The sequence below is a fragment of the Pteropus medius genome, unplaced genomic scaffold (assembly GCF_902729225.1).
Source record: "Pteropus medius unplaced genomic scaffold, Ma_sr-lr_union100, whole genome shotgun sequence".
Taxonomy (NCBI): Eukaryota; Metazoa; Chordata; class Mammalia; order Chiroptera; family Pteropodidae; genus Pteropus; species Pteropus medius.
In genome coordinates, this window is record NW_024350924.1 from 9,867,087 (window position 1) to 9,887,832 (window position 20,746).

Consider the following 20,746-nt stretch of genomic DNA (forward strand, 5'->3'; position numbering starts at 1 on the left):
CAAGAATTTTGATTTTTTTCTTTTTTTTTTTTTTGTCCTCTGCTTGTCCTGCAGGCCCCTGGCATGACCACCGGCCTTTCCCGAGGTCACTCTGCCACCACCAAGCCGCAGAGGCTCTAGCAAGCTTCTTAATCTTTGCAAGTCTCGGTTTATTCATGTATAAAATTAGGTTATTGTCCTTAATTTTTCCAATTTACCATGTTTCCTGCAGAGGAACGGCCCCACCACGTGCCCTGCGTGTGTGTGTGTCCAAACCTCCTTGCTGTAGTGACTCTTTACCAGCTCCGGACTGGGGGACTCTGGGATATTTCACTTTGCTTTTTCTCAGCTTTCGCTCGAGCTCCTAAGCATTCCGGCCAGACCTCAGTAATCGTCCTTCGGGGAAACCAGGTGTGCAGCTGAGCCCCACCCCCACCCGCGCCGTTTTTAACCCGTTTTCTATCACGCTGTCACACACCACTGAGAGCTTTATGGCTTTCACTTTACCCCATCAGCCACCCTGTGCGGGGCAAAGCTCACCTCTCAGCCCGTGCCCCAGGTCAGCAGGGGGCCGCAGGGCGTAAGATGGCGAGCGAGCCCGGTTCACCTTGGACAGCTCCACCGTCTCTCATCTCGTCCTGGTTGCTGCCAGTTCCGTTTCGTCTAGAAGGGAGATCCCACCCTCAGACTCAGTTCTGAGCTCAGACTGGCTCGTGATCTGGCAGACCCCTGGACTGTCAAATTCCTTTGCTCCCTCCCCAGAGAGCCTAACTCTGGGTCAGTCTCCCAGACAACCATCAGGAACCAGCTCTGCTAATCGGGGGACAAATGTTTCCGTTTGTGCGTAGGATAAAAGGCCCCCGACATTCAGAATATTCTCGGCCTGTCCCTGACCCCCAGAAATGTTTTCCGCGATCCTGTTGAATGCAACACCCATCCCACCACCCAGTCCCGAGGCCTCACTTGTAACTGTGACCCAGAACTGCTGTAATCGGTAACCAAGATCCCCGAAAACAAGGCGAGTCAGGGCTGCAGATCCGTTTGAAGGCCCAGGTGAAGGCCCTCACCCCCAGATCCGGGTCTGCAGGTGTGCTGTCATCTGCATGGCTCTTTCCGGTGCCCAGTTCCACCTGATGTTCTCGTCACAAGCTGTCCTTCACAGGAGGGCTGTGTTAAGGGGAATCAGCTCGGGAGTAGCTGAGAAGTCTGTGAAAACCTTTTAAATTATCGTATAGCACGTGGTCCTGAAGTGGTCTGGCCTCTGACAAAGAACCTTGCCCTTCCCTAGGACGTCAGCGAAGAGGAAAGTCATGACGGGTCTCCTCGAGAGCATGGCGGAGGCCCTGAGGAGTCCCGCTGGCGGGAAGGCACAGAGGAGCTCGCCTTCGGCCAACGTAAGTGCCCTGGAGCCAGGGTCTGGCTTAGGGAAAGGGGGTGGCACCCGACCACGATGTGTGCAGCTGGCTGAACGCAGCCGCCCGCTGGGGAGGCCGGGAGAGGGAGTCACGCTGTCTCTGAGCCACCTGCGTCATGGGTAATCGTGGGTGCCAGGGAGACGGGGTCTGGAGGGGATACAGCCAGTGACCATGAGCCAAGCAAGCCGGAATGAAAGGCTTTGGAAAGCACACGCCAGTGCCAGCTCGGGCCTTGGGAAAATTCTGGTGCCAGTGTTGCGGTGACCAGGGCGCAGGATGTCTAGACCATTCTGCCAGAGGCTGAGCCCACACGACATCCGCCTTCCCGTCTGTGGGGTCTGCAGGCGCTTCTGGACCTGCGGTTGTGGTCCGACCTTAGCTGCTTCTGTCCACTTCCAAGCTCAGGGCCTCCATTGCCTGCATCTCCACTTCTCTCGGCTCAGCCTCCTCCTCACCCGCTAGTCACGCCCACAGTCAGTCTCTCCTCTCCCTTAAGAAAGTTTAACTCAGTGGAATCTTTAAAGCAGCAAATATTGAGAGAGCTTGGCTGTGTTGTTTGAGGCAAAGTCCAGAGGCCAGCTACGCAAAAACCACATGAACTAAAGGGATAAGAAACAATCATGGCCCTGAACAAAGCCAGCTGAGAGCGATTTTCTGTCAGAATGAAGCGTAAACCTGCTTTCGCACATAACAAAGTATAAATCTGGCAGAGGATACGCAGAGAGAGTCCAGGATAGTGGTCCTCATCCCTGAATGTGTATTAGAGTCATCTGGGGAGCTTAAAAAATACAGATGCCTGGACCCCATGCCAGAGATTTTCATTGACTTGGGGTGGAAGGTAGTAGATGAGCATGAGTATTTTTGTAGACTCTGCATCGGTGATATGAATGTGCAGCCAAGGTTGGAAGCCACTAGTCTGGGACCTCAGCTAATCCAGCCCAGGGTGGCCACATGCGCAGTTTATAGAAAACGCTGATAATTAAATGAGCGGGCTTGCATTCCTCTAAGGTCAGCTTACCCTGGAATACAAAACAGAAAGTGGCAGATGTAAAGACGATCTCGCTTGTGTCCCTACCCCTGTGACTTCTCTTTTTTCAAATGTGCCTCTGTGGCATTTACATTCTTTAGGTCCTGAGACTACCAAGGCGGATAGATCTTGATAGTATAATCGGTAATCAATGAAGAATTCAAATATATTGCTGTATAATACTTTTATTCAGTAGCTTTATGGGGAAAAAACCCTGACATTTCAGAATGTGTTACATCACATAATTTTCAGACACAGCAGAGTCCAGTAACAAACTACATTTGAAGACAAGCTTTAAAATCCGTCCTTGTATGTCATTCCTCGTGAAATGTTGCAAAGCGGCTCTGTACCTCAGCACGGAAGGTTCCAAAAAGCACCATTTAAAGGGGGACTCTCAGGTATTAATTCCCCTCACATCATAGTCTTGCCCCCGCTTTATGACAGAGCTGCACTCACTCAAAATCCGTCAGTGTAATAACCACCACCATCCTCTAATTTACCGAAATTCAAACGAGTGTCACCTAGGGGCCCAGTGTGGCGATCGGGACTAACGATATCAGTGAGCTTTCTAAAACCACACTCGAGTCAGGTTTAGTGTTCCGTAGATAGGAAAAGAAAAGTCAGGTGATCAATACGTAATATTTATGGTAGGTATCCCTTGACCTTTTAACCTGACTACAAAATCCAGTGTTTAGTATTTCACACCAATCATATTGTGCTACACACGCTTAGTTCGACTTCAATTAATGCTGGAAGTTAATAAGAAAATTTAATTTTTAACAAGCTATCTTCACTTCAAAGCACAAGAGAAAAGCGAATGAAGACAAAGCCCAAATATAAATCCATTGCTAAAACTTAGGTTTCATAAGTAGCGGACTCTTCAGTTTTTTCTTATTCCTTTTTTCCTATAATTTCAAAATAGATATGGCCTTTTTACTCCAAAAGTTTGGGTGCATTGCAGAAATTGACAGCCTTTCAACCTCCAGCTGTGACTGGCGCTCAAGGAGAGACACACGCCCAGAGCCAGAGGTTTGAAAGGCCACAGCCCCTTCCCTGCCACGTCCTCTGTCCCATGGGCAGCGAGTCTGCAGTCCCTCGTAGAGGACAGCGAGACCTGGCTTTGAGGATGAGTCAGAACAAAGTGGGAACAAACTGGGTAACTGTGAGCAAGCCCATGCCCCAAGTCACTGGAACGTGAGCATTCAGAATGTGTTTCACACGCACGCACAGACTATTGCATAATATTTTTAGTTGAGGTCAAAGTTTTAAGAGCCCTATTGCCCCAGTGAAAAGCAGGGGATCCTATCATTAGTATTTCTTCTTCATTTCTACCCCAGATTAGTGTAAGCCCAGCCTGGAGGCGACTGTTCTTTCCAAACTTGACCTCATTCGGCAGCATACACGGAGTAGCGACACTTTTCAAAGGCTTTCTCTCAGACCCGTTAGGTCTACAAGAGACTAGAAACTGGAGGGAAGTGAGGGGGCCTGGGTTTATAGGGTCCTCAGAAACTTCTCTTGGGTTCTTTTATAGGCTCCTCTACCACATAAGCATCGTTTTAAAGAGCCAGCACTGTTGAGGCTAGGTATTAAATCCCACTCAGCTCTAAGCCTAAAGCAGCTCATGACCACGATGAGAAAGTTCTCCGTACCAGTAAGATGACCAACACTGGTCTTAGGTGAGGTTTGACTTGAGACTCTGGTAAAGTCTGCCTGACAAATGAAGTTAAAGCGGAATATAGAAGAGTAGAGAATAGGAACAAGAGACAAAGGGAAGATGTTTTGTTCAGTAAATTCAGTACAATGAGATCCAAGGACACGGGTCTGTCTGATGTCATTTTTAAAGGAGGTGTTTAGTTCTGAGTTACCAAGGCTTTATTTCCCTGGTCTCGCTCCTCAGCTCAGTCACTCTTTCTTTCTCCCAAAGCCTCAAAACCATGATGCTGTTCAAGGCTCAGCCCTCCCCAGAGCTATTTCCTTCTTCTTCTGACTCTGTGAAACTCCTATAGAAAAAACTAAAAAATGTTTTTCTTGCCTTTATCCATTTTCAAAACCTGCCAAACTCTCTTCCGCAGAAGGTCGACTATCCCCCTTAACCAGCATGAAAGAATGAGCGAGCTGTACTTCGGGCTACCTTCCTCCTTCCCTCTCTACCTTCTAGAAGTTTCTCGGGGACAGACAGAGGGTGATGGGGCTTCGCAGGGCCATGGGGCGTATCGGCAGTGCAAAGAAGGAACAGTGCTCAACGAGTCGGCACCCAGTCCCTCTTCCCAGTCCCCTTCCACCCCAGCCGGTAGGCGCCCCTTCCACATCCGGCTGAGATATTAGCTCAGACCTCGGGAGACTGACACGCTCTGCACATTTCCAGGTTAGAAAGATGGAAAGGTCACCAGCCCCCAAACCTACTGTCTTTGGAGCCAGACCCAACTCAGAGAAGCCTCTGGCCTGAGAGGCTCTTCCTGCCCGCCTCTACTGACACACCTGTGGGAGTAAAAATTATAACACGTGGGCACGGAGGCAGTTACATTCCAATACTGCTGACAAGAAATACGAGTACAACAAAACCCTCCACGTAACCACCAAGACTTTGAATCCTCCTAAGTGGCCCACTTACCGATGGGTATCGGAAAAAAAAATTCTAGTATAAATGAAGACAGTGTAGATCCCGAGATCCTGCTTATAATAGGATTTGGCCAAGGTATTTAAAATGGCGCCCCATTCAAAAAGTGGTTGGGACCATGAAAGTTCTCCACGAAAGCCTCCTGCAGAACGTGGCCTTGAGTGGCCAACGCAGCATTTACTCTCAGCCGGTAACCACCACAGCACCGAGCAACTCGCATTCCGGCACAGCCGCCCCCGCCTCCTGCCTCGGCCCGGATCTAAGAAGCCTACGTACTTGCCGGACAGTTCTGTCCTCGGCTCCGTATGGGGAAGGCAGGAGGTAGCTCAACTGACCTGTGGGCGCCCTTTCAGGGTGGCTGGGCCCGTCTTAGAGGTCAGGGAGTCTCGCAAGCATCAGGTGTGGCCTTCGGTGCGAACGTTTGACTCGCATTTATCTGTAATGGAGGAGCCACAGATACCTGGGAGAAAATATTTTCTCTCTGAACCTCGAAAGTGGATTGAATACCTACTTTTCATTTCACAAATGGAAGTCATGGACCCCCACCTCATCATCAAACACTTAAAAAGGTGCAGAGAAACAATCCTGATCCTGTTAGCACTGGTGCGCAGAGCAGGACTTTCTGTGGCTGGGAACGCCAAGGGGGCCTTCGCGATTCTTGGCCTAATGAGTCTTTCAGTTGAGGGAACCTTTCAGGTCCATCCGATGAGTCTGAATAAGCCTCATGGAAAGCAGTGTGTGCTGTAATGGTGTGGCTAGGGTCAGACACATTGACGTGAGATTTATGTGTAGAGGGCTAGACGAGAGATGCTGGGAACCTTCCGTTAAGAGTCTGAAGTTCTCCTTTGCAGTTTCTTAAGACCAATGAAAAGGTATTTCTTAATTAAAGGAAAATGTAGGCACATAAAGATCTTACAAGGACGAAGGACATGAACGTGTGCCCTGGCTCCACTGCCACCTTCAAAGCTGTCTACTCTGCAAAAGAGAACGAGGAAACAGGGCCTGGCCAGGTGGGAAGACCCAGGGCGTGTGCCAGGCAGCCGGAGCTGCGGCGTCGAGCGGAACAAGTCGCAGGCCCGCCTTCCCGCCCTCTGGCCGCGCCGAGCCATGTTTTCCTTAGACGTTAAAACAAGCAGTCACAGGCCGTGCCCTACAGGGGACTTCCCGGCAGCCCTAGTCTCTCAAGGGGGGGTCAGGTCTCACACCGCCTTTGAGAAAGGGGTCACTGACCCAATGAGCAAGGCTCAGGGACAGGACCCGACGGTTATCAAAGTGAGACTGTGAAATGAGAGGAAAGGGTGCCGTGGGCATCTGGTACCGTCAGACAAACAGATTGTGCCACATGCTCTGGGAACACAGAAACCCATGCAAGGAGCCAGCTGGGAGCCGGGCGGGAGCCCCGCCCACGTACGCCCCCTGGAGAGCCCAGGTCGTGGCGACAGACTCTCCGCCCGCCAGGGATCCCAAGTGTTTGCTCTTCATTCATTTTAGGAAAAATGCTTCCTGTAGTGAATGCTTCTTCCTGCGACCCCCAAGCAGGGTGTGGTGAGCCCCATAGGCCAAGAGACTATATCTAGCTAGGGGGGCTTCCACTGACCTTCCTCTCACATGTGTATATATGTGTAATTTTTTTTTCTTAAAATAAATTCCGTGAATTCATAAAGCTCTCATCTTCAACAAATGCAAAAGCAGAGCATCTTACTCAGAGGCTCTGAAACACACACATCAGCCTCAAAGCAAATTAGCCTTCCAGTCTCAAGCAAGACTGGTCCAGCCCAGAAAGGCAAGGGCGACGCTTCTGAATCCTGGGAGGCAGGAAGGGGTCCCTTCAGATGGGCTTGTACAGCAGAGTGGTGACATACTTCTTCTTGTAGCGATGGGTCGCGCTAAGGACCATCACGCTGTCCTGCAAGAGAAAGAAACACGCGGCTAACTCATTAGTCCCGGCGCACGCAGCTCTTCCTGCCTTCGGGCCTGCACGGCGACGCACTTTTAAGAGACGTAGTTTGATGTTACAGGAGGCTGGTTTTGGAGTCAAACCAAGTTCCAACCCTGACGCCTACTGTTACTCTGTTCGTGGCCTTAAATGGTCTACTTAACGTCTCTAAGTCTTTTTCCTCATCGTTACAAAGGACAACACCTACCATTAAGGTAGCTCTGACGATCACACGAGAATGCGTGGTGCGGTACCAGGCTCGCAACAGGTGCTGAGGGAATATTCGTCTCCTACCTCACCCTCTTCCCCGCTTTACATCTGAATATTGGGCTTAAAACGAGCAAAGAAAAAAAGAAATATCTTGCCGTCTATTTCTAGAAGGAAGTCATAAACACGACGAGAAGAAAGGGCAGTGATCCCTTTGAAAACCGATTTCGCCCCGAAGCAGGTCTAATTCCCATTTGAACGTTAAAAGTCCTCTCTGATCAAGAGCGGACTCAGGAACGCCCCCTCTATCTTTGAACGAAGCGGACCCTAAAATCCTCCTTAGAGACACTCGATCCAGTGGATCAATCCCAAATAGCATAAGCGATCTGAGAGAACCAGAAATGAATCGAGGCCGAGCTGGATCACAATAATAAAGACCTTGACCTGGGTCAGAACCAGTGTGAAAAGTAAGAGGTACCGTTTCCCAGGCTGTGTTGCAGCCAGGCAAGGAGCAGTCACAGGAGGCAGAATCCAGTCAGACCCCAAAGAACCCAAGCGAATCCAACCGAGAAAGTATTTCAGCTGCTTATTTCCCCCTATACTTTATTATCCACAATGAAAGCTTCTCAGATTAACATCTGTGATCAGAGTATGCTGATCGCAGCCTAAACATGACAGAAGCCAGGCAGATAAAAAATTCAACTCCAGGAAGGGTCTGGTAGCAATGAGGAGCTTAGAAAGCCCCGGCATGACAGCCTCCAGGAAGGAGCACGGAGCGGGCGGGGAGGGCCGGGCTGCCGTCCGCTCTCTCGTACTTACTGGCAATTTGACCTTCTCTTAGTTTCTTTGTCTATAAAAAATAACACTCACCTCACAAAGTTATTACAAAAATGAAATTCAATAATATATATATTTTGAAGTACCATATGATCTGTTAAAGAAGCTGTTTAGTGATTTCCCCTAATCTGGCTGCACATCTAAGAAACAGAAGCAGCTGAAGAAGATTCCTGGGGCGCGTGCTGGATGTGCTTACTCAGAACCCCTAGGATGGGGCCTCGCAGGCTCCCCAGGTGGGTCTGATGACGGCCAGACCAGTTGGGTCGCTGCAGAGCACACAGAGCTTCAGCCCAACAGCCAGGCCACGGAGCCGTGACTAGACAAAATAGAGATTTTCAACCCAGACGCCAAAGCAGCAGAGAAATCAAGGACTCCAAGAGCTGGAGGGGACAGGGCAAATCTGGTCCCATTTCTCATCGACCAAGTGTACAGGACAGATGCACCCACTTGGGTATATGTGACGGAGGTGCCTGAGAGCAGCTCGCGTCCACATTTAAAAAGTGGGAGCCTTACTGTGACATTCGAGCATTCTTGGAACTGGCAGCTAAACTTGCTTTTTCTGCAAATGAAATCCTAGTGCTGTGAACTCAAACTCAATGAAGTAGGTGGTACAAAGGTTATAGTCACCTAAAAAAGAAATTGGGGACCAAAAAATCCACTCAATCACAGGGCATATACAGACTAAGATTAATTAAAAAAACAAAAAGAAAGAAAAAGAAAAAAGACAAAGAGAAAACCTACCCAGTAGTTAAAAAAAGTTCTGTAATCTGCCCATGACTGCCCAGCTTCAACCCCAGTGAAGGAGCAGAGCCAGCGACCACTGGTGAACACATGTGACCGTCCCTCCCATCTGGGGGCGCTCTGTGAAGAGCCAGGCCCACCACTGACCTTAATGGACAAGGCGTAGAGATGGTTCAGCATAACGTGATTGGGTTCGGGGAGCAAGGCTGGGTCACACTAAGAGAGAAAAAGAAAATTGTGGAATGGGGTTAAGTGCAGTCTTAAACCAAACAGGCTACTCTTCTTCAGAGCCTTCGAGGTCGCCAAGAAACTCCAAACCAGAATGTATTATTTCTCTTACATAATGGACTCACTCTAGTATATATCAGTAATACGGTCTCATTACCGAAAATGAGGAAAATTCCGAGTCCGGGGCAGACAGCCTGAGCCTCAGCAACTATTCATCTTCCTCAGCAGAGCTAAGACAGAAGTCTTGCCCACAGCATATACAGAAGATTCATGTCAAGAGGCAAAACTAATCTTAGAATCAAGTATATTGATTAGAGATGTCTATTATATGCAACCTCTCACCAAAAAAAAAAAAATCCTTTATACTTCTTCTGTATATCTCCAAAAGATAAATACTTCTTATCCTGTATTGGAATAGAAGTCCCAGAAATTGGCTCTAGTACTCCACATTGGCTCTAGTACTCCATAGCTCTCGGCCTGATTTATTAGGGCCAAAGACCACTGTGGATTTGACATCGGGACCTGGAAAAGCCACGACTCGGCCCTGGAAGAAGGAATCTGTAATGCTCCTGATAGGTGCGATCTATGCTCTCAGGGCACCTTTGCAATGACTCCAGCCTCTAGGACTACTAAACTTCAGCGCGAATGGCCCCGGTGGCCCTCGGCTGCCCCAGCGACACTCTCGGGATACTCACAGAAATATTAGTGTCCTTGTTAAGAATAACCTGAAGAAGGTGAGGCGGCAGGATGGGCGGAGACTTGAATCTCTCCTCGGATCGAAACACATACATTTCTTGACCGTAAGGCCCTGGGGGTGAGCTGGTAAGGTCTGGAAGATATTCACCCAAATATAAGGGCAAGTTGGGAAACTCGTAAAAATGCATGAAAAACTATTAATACACAGCAGCTAATATTAAATATGGTGGAAGTCGTGGACCATACACCTGTGCCGTGTCGGGGCTACAACTGTAAGGCGATCAAAGAAAAATGTGAGTCATGCTGCACATGGTCCATGATTCTGCGACACGGCAACGTGGAGGTGACAGGAGATGAGGGCAGCGGATGTCGGCCTAGGGGACAGCTGCTCCCTTTAGCAGTCGTGGGACCTGGGACAGGTCCCTAGGGGACAGCTGCTCCCTTTAGCAGTCGCGTGGCCTGGGACAGGCCCCTCTCACCATGCGACGTGGATGAATCCTGGAAACATGTTAAGTGAGAGAAGCCAGACCCCAAAGACCACATACCGTATGATCCCGTTTATATGAAATGTCCCAAACAGGCACAATTCATAGAGACCCAAAGTAAATTTGTGGTTGCCAGGGGCTGAGTTTTTTTTCTGTCTCAGAGAAGGGGACGTAAATATTTACAGATGAAATATATCTCTCTATAGAATATATACACACTCATCTATATGATGTATACATATACACATGTAAAATGCAGAAGATTCCTGGGGAGAAAATGAAAAAATAAAGAAACAAAAACCACTCTTGGGAAGGAACATGCATTATAAGAAAAGCACATCAAGAAAGAGCAAATACCACAACATTACCGCGACAGGAAGTCTCCGAGCTTTCCATGGAATCTAGCTTTAAAGCATCAAACACCTCAAAATCCGATTTCTTGACATGGATCAAATTGTTAATCGTCCCGAGCTGACTGGTAACCACAGGCTGAAACAGTGAATAGGAAAAATGCATGAGTCTCCATTCCAAATGCATCTCTTCCATCCACCTCTCTTTTTAGAAATGATCAGACCCACCACCTCCCCCTTTCACCAAGAAAACCGCTGCCCGTTAGCCCTGACAGCTATGACGTCTGCCACCAAGGGCAACGATGGCTGAAAGGAGGCTCGTAAGTCAGCGGTCACCCTCGGAGACCCAGGCCTTACCTCCGATGGATCGTGAACCCACTGTCCGTCCACGAAGAACTTGTACTGGTGCTCTCCCTCAGGGAGGTCCAGGATGGCCACAAAGTCGTTATGGCTACAGAAGAAAACAGAAAGTTATGCAGGCCACGCTCCTGTTAGAACGTAAAGGTACAAACCATGAGGCAAAGTGTCACACCAGTGACAGCCCACACTGCTGAACGCCTGCACCCCGGCGTAAAAAGGTTATTTATAAACCCAGTCCCTTTCCGGTTCCATGTTGAGCACGAATTGGCCAGCCCCTCCCCATAACTTTCGTTCTTAACTAATACCTGGGAAAGAATAATCAAGATGATAATCCCCCAAAATGGTTCGCCTGAGACAACTATTTTGCTTCAGCAGAACAGATCCCTCGCAAGCGCAAACAGGACAGCAGGGATTCAGGATACAGAAGTGGCTCAAGGCACCCGTTCCATAGTGTGGTGAGCATTTTCTGGAAAATACCTACTGACACGTCGGCCATTATGACTACTAATGCTCTGCAAGTAACAAACAGCACTGAGACCTAGAACTTCACAGTGTGTTTTAGAAGTCAGAGCAACTGGACTCAGCCCGTTACACAAGGCTTCCCACAGCACAGAAAGGACTTGGCATGAGCACAGTCCTAAAGAATGTACCCACGAGGCTGTTACAAGTCTCTCTGAGGTAATGGCATTCTAAGTGATCAAACATCTATGACTCACTAGGAGATGTTAAAAAAAAAAAAGTCACAGATTAGTGGGTCTGTGTCACAGACCCACGGGTCACAGAAAACGGTCTGGAGTCCCTGGCAGGTGGAGAGGAGGTCCAGCCAGGTCTCTCCCTACTCCTGGGCTCTGCGGACTCAACCAGGACACGGTCTTCACCTCTTAATCAGTGGGATCTTGGCGCTCCAGTTGTTGAAGGAGCCGGAGATGAAGACCGCCTCGCCGCCTTCGGACCAGCGGATCACGGTGGGCCGCGCCTGCTGTGCGGGCCTCGCGGAGTCCTCCAGGTCCTGCTGCCACGATACAAACTCTTTGTCCCCGGGGAGCTGTAAGAAGGATTAGGTCATCCCTAGACTGTGACCAAGGAATTCCTGAAACCCCACTCCCCTCCCTCGGGCAGAGAGGGGCGCTAGGTTTCTGCTAAGGATCAGTACGCCCCGAAATTAGCAACCAAATCAGGTTTTGAACAAACTCCAGAAAAAGGACTCATCTGAGACTGAAATGGTCAAGCGGCTTATGCTCAAGGGCTGCCCCGATCACAGCCTGACTTCTAAGTCTGCATGTATCGCTCGCCCTTTCACGGCGTTGGGATATAGGATCTCTCTTAAGAAAAAGGAAACAAAACCCTACTTCGCATCACCAGATTAACTCGCAGGAAGGCAATTATGATATGCTTCTGAGTGCCTCTTACAAAGGGAAAAAAATGTGAAAACAAAGTATGGTTACATAGAAATATAATTAAGTTAGCTACATATTTCTCACGTGCAACTATGAGCAGCTCTCAATTATCAGTTGTAATGGAAATTAGATACTGAAATTCATAAGTAATTTATAAACTCCATTTTAGCTAATAGGTTACAAAGGGCATTAAAAATATAAAAACCAGACCATTGGTTTCTTAAATGTTGAGAAGTGGTTATGAACTCTTATTTGCTCACCTATGTCAGGTTCATGCTAATTATTCAGGAGTACGGATGAAAACTGTGGAGCCTGAAGGAACATCAGATCAAACACAGTTTCCCTTAACAAAAGCAAACTCATTTGATATTTGATAGTTCCAATATCAAATGAGGTCTGTAGGGTTCTGAAAATAATTGACCCTTCCTTAGTTTCTTTTCATTTCCACGTTGGGAACATTTCCCAGGGCCGAGCGACTGAAGAGAGGCTGCCGACTCCATCATCACGTTAAGAGTTTAATAAGGAGACGTAGACGTGAGGCGTGTGTTGGGCGCTGGCAAGACAATGTGATATAATCCATGGCCGGTACCTGGCGCCGACGAGTTGTGCAGGACAGGGCAGGACAGACAAGGGTACTTGGGGTGTGAGACGCCCCAGATAAGAGGAAAAAGACTTACATGCCTGCCTGGGGCAGGGCAAGGGCCTGTTCCCCAGCCGGCTTTGGGTGGTTTGGGAGTGTGGGGGAGGGGGGTTGTCCAGGAGGTTTACAGGAAGCAGTCTCCATTCTGGTCCTGATCTAGCTGGATCTAGCTTGAGGGTCAGGCAGAGGCCATATCCTGGAACAGTCTCTCCTGCAGGTACAACTATCCTTCAAAACAGGAACTGGTAAACTATGGCCGGTGAGCCAGATGCTTTTATAAGTAAAGTTTATTGGGAATGAACTTTATATATAAAACGCTCATTCATTTACTTATCTACAGGTGCTTTCATGCTACAGTGGCAGAACTGAGCCGTGGTGACAGAGACTACAGGGTCTGCAGAGTCTAAAAGATTTACTCTCTGGCCCTTCACAGAAAGTTTGCTTGTCCCCACTTTACACTGGCTTAAGTGGCTTTGGTAAATAGGCAAATAAGACGGTACAGTACCAAGTCAAAGATTACCGAATAAAATAATGTGGGTTTAAAAAGAAAAAGGACTAGCTTATTAGTTTGGGCTCTATTTTCAAAATGGCCGGGGTAGTCGACCTTCCATACTGTCTCTCGATAGTCTCAGAACTGTGCTGTGAGACACCAGTAGCAACATAATCCGAAGTAAACAGAGAAATAATTGAAAGGACTTTCACATTATATAAGGAAGTGGCTTAAGCGAAAACCTCGATCTCCATATTATTAAAGCAATGCTCTCTTGCCTGACTGGCTACGTTAGAATTACAGAAATTTTTACATATGCGTTAAGAATAATCCTGAGATTCTGATTCAGATGCATGGCCTGGCAATCTTTTTTAAAAGCTTCCCAGATAATAACGCTGTGATTCATTAAAATAAACAAAGAAAAAAAAAACCCTCCTCTTTAGAGATAAGTCCTAAAATATTTACAGATAAAATATTTGATAAGTCTAAATTTGCTTTAAAATAATTGGCAGGCGTAGATTGGGGTACAGATGATAGAAATTCATTGTTTATACTGGGTGACAGGTATTTAAGAGTTCATTACGCTATTCTCCCCACTTTGAAACATGGAAAATGTTTCAGATTTTCCATTGTTTAAACAAATCTCAGGTGATTTTAATATGCAAATAGGACCGAGAACTGAAGAAGGTGAGCATTCAAACGTAGGCCCCACTGCCAGTTACTTTTATGATTTAGGATTTTCGGTTTAGAATTTGAAAGCTACAAACTATTAATATACCTAGCTTTGGAAGAAAGCCCTTCCACATATGATACGACGTTTCTGTGGTAGGATTGAGTGCAGCTAACTAGCAGAAGGATTGTTTACTCCAAGTTAAAACAGTCAGCAAAATCATCAGGAAGAGAACAGAAAACAATTAGAACAGTTTAAAATGCTTACGGTGAAATATTGAAGGAAGAACTATAAAATTTTAGACTTGTAAAGAGACCTTAGGAATTACCTGAATGGGTTTTCTTATTTCACAAATGGCAAGACTGGGGTAAGGGAAAGAAGGATCCAAAACAGGCTCCATTTCGCACAGAGCGATCTGGTGTACTCAGGACGCCGATGACTGCAGTCACGGTTTGATAAATACACTGTACTTAAATCCTGAGTCATCAGTGTAGGAAAAGGGTAAAATGATAATGAGGTAGGTAGCCTTGAGAAAGCCTTGAAGAAGTAAATTCAGACGGCCGGGGAGACAGCCCAAATGATGAGGAGGCGTCCCAAAGGGGGAGAAGAAACCCAAGAAATGGACCCTTCAGTCATTCTCAGTGGTCTCTGCTTATGTTTGCAATTGGGATCCAAGGAAATAACCAAACTCAATGTGCTACGAGGTGGCAAGTCACGCTCTATTTACTTCGTGGGAAGCGACAGGAAACGGCAAACGCACTGGTCTCGGTCCCTCCGATTTCTACTTCATCCCAGTCGGCCTTAATCTATTCTATGCTGTCAGCTCTAAGAGTGATAAACATTTGGACAGCAATCACGTTGCTGTCACCTCCCTCTGGCCTTTCTGCAGAGTGCTTACAAACTGCCACTTTCCTGAAAGTCCTTGGGATTGACAGCAAGGTCTTCCGGCAGCGTGGGTGGTCCGTTTCCAGCCCTGGTGGCATTACCCGGCACCACCGGCCCGCGGGAGTAACCCCGAATCACTGGTTCTCCCACTTGCGCAGCTGGGCTCGGAAGAAGCACAACCTCAGCCACCACATCTAAAAAGTATGGGGCCAAAACTGAGCAGCGATGTCCTCTACTGGTCCCCAAGACTAGGAGAAAGTGTTCAGATAAGTGGTTGCTGCTCACGGCCAAGCCAAAGGGGAAGAGGATCCCAAGTGCTGAGCTTCTGGAAGAGCAACAGCGATCCTGACGCAGGGGAGCCGTCAGGAGAAAGAAACTCATTTACCCACCTCGGGGCAAATGTCAGAAACCGCGCCTGCGGTCGGCAGCTCAGGCGACCTCTCAAGTTTTCCGCCAGCGCTTACAACCTATAAAGTCCTCACGGTGCCTGTCAGGAGAACCAAAGGTTGGGGGAGAGGGGGGTCCCCTACTGTCCTCATCCTAAAAATGTGGCCGAGAGACTGGTCGCACACCACGAACCCCGCTTCCACCCTCTTCTGGGGCAGCACCGCAAGGGGAATGACCATCCAACAACTCCGTTCCCGAAAATCGCTTTAATAAAAACAAAAAAAAACAAAAAAAACCCGTAACCCAGATCAGCGCGGTGAGACCCGAGAAAGGGAGGCGGAGCCCCGAACCCCAGCCCGCCGCAGCCCCGCGGCCCCGGGCGCGAGCGGACGCTCACCTTGGAGTCGGGCAGGCTGAAGACGCCGGGGTCGTCCGTGCTGCCCACCAGGATCCTGCGCTCCGGGCCCGCGCCCGGGCCGCCGCTGCCCTCGGCGCGCGCAGCCTTGGCGCCGTGGCGCTCCGCGGCCGCCCGCTCGCTGGCGGTGTTCCCCATGGCTGCAGCTCGAGTCGGGGAGCGCCTGCCGTGGGACACCCCGGCGGCCGCGTCAGGGCGCCCCCGGGCCCGCCCCCGCCCCGGGCGCCCGCGCGGGGGAATCCCCGCCGCAGGGGCGCGGCGCCCGCGGGTCCCCTCCCGGCCTCCCCGGCCTCCCCCGCCGCCCCGGTCTCCCCGGCCTCCGGAGGCGCCCGGAGCCCCTCGAGCGCGCTCGCTGCTCGGGAAACCCGCTTTCGGGGCGGCCCCCGCGCCCCCAGCCCGCTCACCGCCCGCGGTGCGCTCGCTCCTCCCCGGGCCGCCGGCGCGCGGGTGTCCTGCGGGTCAGGCCGCCAATAAAGTTGTTGAAATTGAAGCCGCGGCGGGGACGAGCGACCCGCTTTCCTCCTAAAATGGCCACGAGGCCGGAGCGCGGACCCGCCCCGCGCGCGCCCCGCGCCCCGCGCCCGCCGCCGGCCTCTCTAGCCGCCCAGCCTCGGTGGTGGCGGCCGCGCCGGCCCGCAGCGCCCCGCAGCCGGCGACACTGCGCGGGGACGCGGGGGCGCGCCGGGCCCGCGGGCCTGCGGGGCGGGGGACGCGGCCCCAACGACGCTCGGGGCCGCCATCGTGGCTCCGGTGCCCGGCGCCCGGGGCAGCGGCGCCGTGTGCTGCTCGCGCCCCTCACCTGGCCGCAGGTGCGCCGAAAGGTTCTCTGGGCAGCGTCCTCGTGGCAGGCGGCCCGGAGAGGCGCGTCCTAGAGGGAACGGGAGAGCGCACTTTCCACCGCAGGCAGGATTGCTGGAGGCCAAAACAGCTGGAGGGAGCAGTCCCCGACTGCGGCCCCCGGGAAGAAGGCGTGATGAGAAGATAAACCTTGACAAATTAGTAAAATTAGTCTAAAGAGAAAAAGGAGAAAGCGATTCTAAGCTAAGAAACGGCATATGCAGTGAGCACCCACAGAAGAAATGAAATTCAGGGAGGAGAGCAACAATGACGACAACGACGACAACAACAACAATAATAAAAAGCAACAATACCAACGGAACATGGAAGGCGGAAAGGGGCAAAGGCAATCCTGGATTTGGGACAAATCCAGGCTGTTACTGATAATTAATGGAACTTATATGGTATTTACCAATTCTTACTTCGTATTATAATTAAACATGTGTCTCATCCCCTGCTAGAAACCCTTGTCACTCAGCATGTTACACAGACCGGTGCATTGGCATCGCCCGGGTGCTTGTTAGAAATGCAGAATCTGGGCCCCATCCTACAGAATCAGAATCCGCATCGTGACAAGATCTCCAGGGGAAAGTGTGTACACGACAATGTGTAAGAAGCGCTGCTTTGTCAGCTGGCAGGGAGCGGATGGCGACTGGATTCTGCTGCGCATTCTGCATGGACCTTGTACAGAGCAGGCTTTAATAAACATTTGCTGACCGAAGGGTACAGGGATGCTGCTGTTTATTACATTTCTCACAAGAGAATGCCACTTAGGCTGAAACGCAGCCAGTGACGAGGAACCCCAGGTCCCACAAAGCCACCCTTTCTGAATGAGCCGCTCTATTTATTGAAAATTTCATTTTTATATTAAGTTGAAAACCCATCCACTTAAATCCGCTGTTCCCCCTTTTATCTGCCCTCTGTCCTCAATTGTTTTCTGGCTCTTAACTAGATAGTTTGTGGGGGAAAAAAGGTACATTTTCACTGCAACCTTTTGCTCACCCCTCCCAAATCTTGACTGTCTGGTTACTTCCTATTTGGTTACTTCCACCCACACACCCAGTTCCTTTCTTCCTTTCCATAGGACTCCCAAGCAAGGCCCTTGAAGGAATAACACATCAAACCTTAACGTGTATACTGATGAGCCTTCTAACTCGAGGATGGTTTCTCTATACCAAATAATAGGTCTCGGTATGTATTTCTTTACAGTAGTCAAATCAGCATAGGAGAAGCAAACCCACTATTATATTAGCCAATGGGAAACTTATTAAGAGGAGAAACTTCTCGTAAAGCTAAATAGAAATGATTTGGGGATTATCTGCTTTGGGGGTATTAAACAAAAAACTTTCACGGCCAAAAGCTTTTCTGAAAGAAAGGGTCTACTGAGCCAAATGCTTCGTGGGGCATGCAGTCTAACTGCCAGCAGCAGGGTCAGGTGGAAAGACAAACGTGTGGGTGGTCCTGGAGTTGACAGACTCCTTCACACCTCGGCTTTGGAGAAGGAAGATGTAAGTTGTTTTGAAAGAATCTATACCAGCTATAGATAAAGAGGCTGGGAAAAGGTGAGGGGGACTGGTTCAGGGACAGGTGATTAGTCTATAAGGAAGAAGTGTTTGCTCCTAGGGGCTGGTTGTGGGCAACGGTCCAGAAAGATGGCACGTAGTAAGGTGTGGAGGTGCTGATGGTCACTGGTGCCTGGTGGTTGGCTCCGGGCTCTTCTCCATAGATCATTGTGGCTCCCGTGCCCCTCTGACATACCCCCCTAAGTCTGCTTTTTGAGCACATCCATACTTTCTCACACTCGAGGAATGCATTTTTTTGTATTATATAATTGAGAAAATGTTCTAACATTTTCATATAATTACAAAAGCAAGATAGGAAAAATCAATCAATATTAGTTCACATTCATCAGTAACTATGGCTTTTTCTCTTGAGTTGTTTCGAGTTCAGTTTCCTATTTACATCTTACTTGCAGCTTGGTTTAGAAGTTAACCAATGATTTTTTTGTAACCTTGCATAGTACACCTAGAATGAGAGAGTCAATGAGTTTAGAATAAAAGAATCTTTTAAAAGGAAACTGGGGTACTTATTGCTGATAATTAGGAATTATATTATGAAAGGACTGTTCATTCAACAAATTTACATGCCCAAAGAGGTAAATTTATATGTTCAAAGGAAGACATGAAAATATAGCAAGCAACATTCAATTTACTTTTGAACTAGAGTCATCTGCAGATTAAAAGATACTAGGTCCATTTTAATAGATAATAAATCCCCAATATCATAGGATTATGGAATTCAAAAGAAAAAGACTTAAGTGATACCAGCTGTCGGTTCTCTAATGCTCAAGAGGCACTTCCACAGGTAAATCAGGCCAAAGGCAGAGAGTTGTCCAAATAATTACATGATTAGAAAGACGTAGTAGTTCTCACATTTCTGATTCTCTTATGTGTATTTATATCAGAAAGATAATATTTTCTCATGTTGCTCATTTCATTTTCCCAGTTTATCTTTTTGCTGAGTAATAGGCAGCAATCTCCAAATGTACTGCACAACAGATCTGCGTAAACAACCACCTGACAGGTATATTCATTACTTTTCTTGTGAAATTCAGTGTGCCTGACAGCCAACACTAAGTTTCCTACTCTGTGAGACGAGAACAGAGCCGAGCTGCAGGTGACTCAACAGTGGCGTTGGGACATGAGTCAGAGGCGTCCATGCTTTTATTTTCATTTGCTCCTGTTTAGAACGACACTGTATGACATAAGAACTGTTATAAGCAGAATGTCCTTATATTTAGTTAACATCAATTCTAATTTAATATATAAATGACCTCTTCGAATACTTATTACTTAGACGCTCGGTGTGTGGGGAGGGGGGGTTGAAAGGGGGAAAGCAGGAGAGGGGGAGACGAACCACATCTGTAGGCCATGCTACAGCAGTCGGCGGCAGCTACGTATGTTCCCTAAGGTAAAGTCTTGTGGGATTCTAATATGCGAAGTAAGAGATCCGAAAAGACAGGACAGCTAATTTAAAGCCTCGAACCTCCTGGCAAATGCTAGGTTATCAGAACGACCCAGGAGCCTGGAAAGTTGAAGATAGTTCCTTCATCGAGATAATAAAGATAATAAAGATGTTTTCCTGAGGGAAAAAGAGACAAAATGACCAGGTATCAGACACACTAGTGAACAGCTGGCGAGACGAAATGTTTAAAGTGTCTGTGTATCTATCTGCTCTTAGCTACATACAACTGTTATGAGACTGGTATTTCTCACATCCCCCAGGAAACAGACATTTAATTACAATATTAAAAACGAACAAAACGTTGAACTCGTAGAAAACCAAATCCTATCAGAAGCAGAGTTACTTGGAATCATCCATGTCTCACACAGGTATTGATTTGTGCTCCCCACCCACAATATTTGATAATCACAGACATTTGGTAAGCACCCACCACATGTCAAGAACACACGAAGATGACAAAAAGAATATCTGAGCTCAGTCTAGGCAATGCTGAAGGGCAAGCGATGAGTCCTAAGAGGAAGGGGGAGGTAAGTCAATATGAATGAAGAGCTGGGATTTCATTGTAGGGAAAAGAGGAAAGACGATTGATATTTTGGAAAGAGACATAAAAGTAGATTTCTAGGCAATGTGAAGCTGAGGGTGGTTTAGTCTCGTCGGATTCTGAAGGCATCTCAAGATCCAGCCCCCTCAGAACAGCTCAAAATAAGCTACGATTACAGCGAAGAGAACAACAGCCTGCATAAACCTGGCCATGGTTATCGTCGAAGTCGAGGAACTACTGTTTTCAATTGCTCTCGTCATTATAGGCTTCCTGATACGATCTTCTGTGGTGAGGATGGCTTCTCGAGCTCCACCCCACTTCCCTGGGCCCCGCAGGCGATACTGGACGGGAGTACAGGGTCCCAGAAACAACTGTAACGCCAGTTTGGGGTCGGTGAAGGCCAGAGACAGCAGGTTGGGCTTGACGCCCACCAGATCAGCAAGGTCGTCCATCATGGCGACGTAGTCTGTCTGAATGGTATGGCGTGGGCTCTCCACATACCTGAAGCAGACAAGACAGAAGCATGGCCTATCAACAGTTCAATCGGTCAGTCAGTCAAGCAGTAAATCAACTAACCAGTGC

The 20,746-nt window shown here is 48.6% G+C and overlaps 2 protein-coding genes across 7 annotated transcripts in view; both read right to left on the reverse strand.

Annotated features, from left to right (window-relative positions):
* Positions 1-2,588: 2,588 nt before the first annotated feature.
* PRKAB2 (protein kinase AMP-activated non-catalytic subunit beta 2) lies at positions 2,589-16,710 on the reverse strand. 2 transcript variants are annotated; one of them, XM_039841370.1, is made up of 8 exons: positions 16,562-16,710; positions 15,745-15,925; positions 11,757-11,923; positions 10,876-10,969; positions 10,537-10,657; positions 9,683-9,816; positions 8,907-8,975; positions 2,589-6,944 (listed from the first exon to the last, which is right to left on the reverse strand). In XM_039841370.1, exons 2-8 carry the CDS (start codon positions 15,898-15,900, stop codon positions 6,867-6,869), a joined length of 819 nt encoding a protein of 272 aa, XP_039697304.1. In that variant the 5' UTR covers positions 15,901-15,925; positions 16,562-16,710; the 3' UTR covers positions 2,589-6,866. The 2 variants fall into 2 exon arrangements, with proteins under 2 accessions (XP_039697304.1, XP_039697305.1); XM_039841371.1 differs by lacking the exon at positions 16,562-16,710 and adding an exon at positions 16,167-16,315.
* A 2,027-nt stretch (positions 16,711-18,737) lies between these two features.
* Positions 18,738-20,746, reverse strand: part of FMO5 (flavin containing dimethylaniline monoxygenase 5) — a 31,256-nt gene continuing 29,247 nt past the window's right edge. For 4 of the 5 annotated variants that reach the window (XM_039841368.1, XM_039841365.1, XM_039841366.1 and 1 more), the window contains one exon: positions 18,738-20,665. In XM_039841368.1, the coding sequence (XP_039697302.1) occupies positions 20,311-20,665 (355 nt within the window). In that variant the 3' untranslated portion in view covers positions 18,738-20,310. Of the gene's footprint in view, positions 20,668-20,746 lie in introns of all 5 variants that reach the window. The other variant, XM_039841369.1, reaches the window with a different exon arrangement.

Coding starts and splice junctions, on each gene's coding strand:
- PRKAB2 (XM_039841370.1), bottom strand. CDS start 15,900: ATGGGGAACACCGCCAGCGAGCGGGCGGCCGCGGAGCGCCACGGCGCC. Junction 10,658..10,875: donor GGGTTCACGATCCATCGGAG/GTAAGGCCTGGG, acceptor TCACTGTTTCAG/CCTGTGGTTACCAGTCAGCT. Junction 8,976..9,682: donor ACAAGGACACTAATATTTCT/GTGAGTATCCCG, acceptor TTTCTCTCTTAG/TGTGACCCAGCCTTGCTCCC.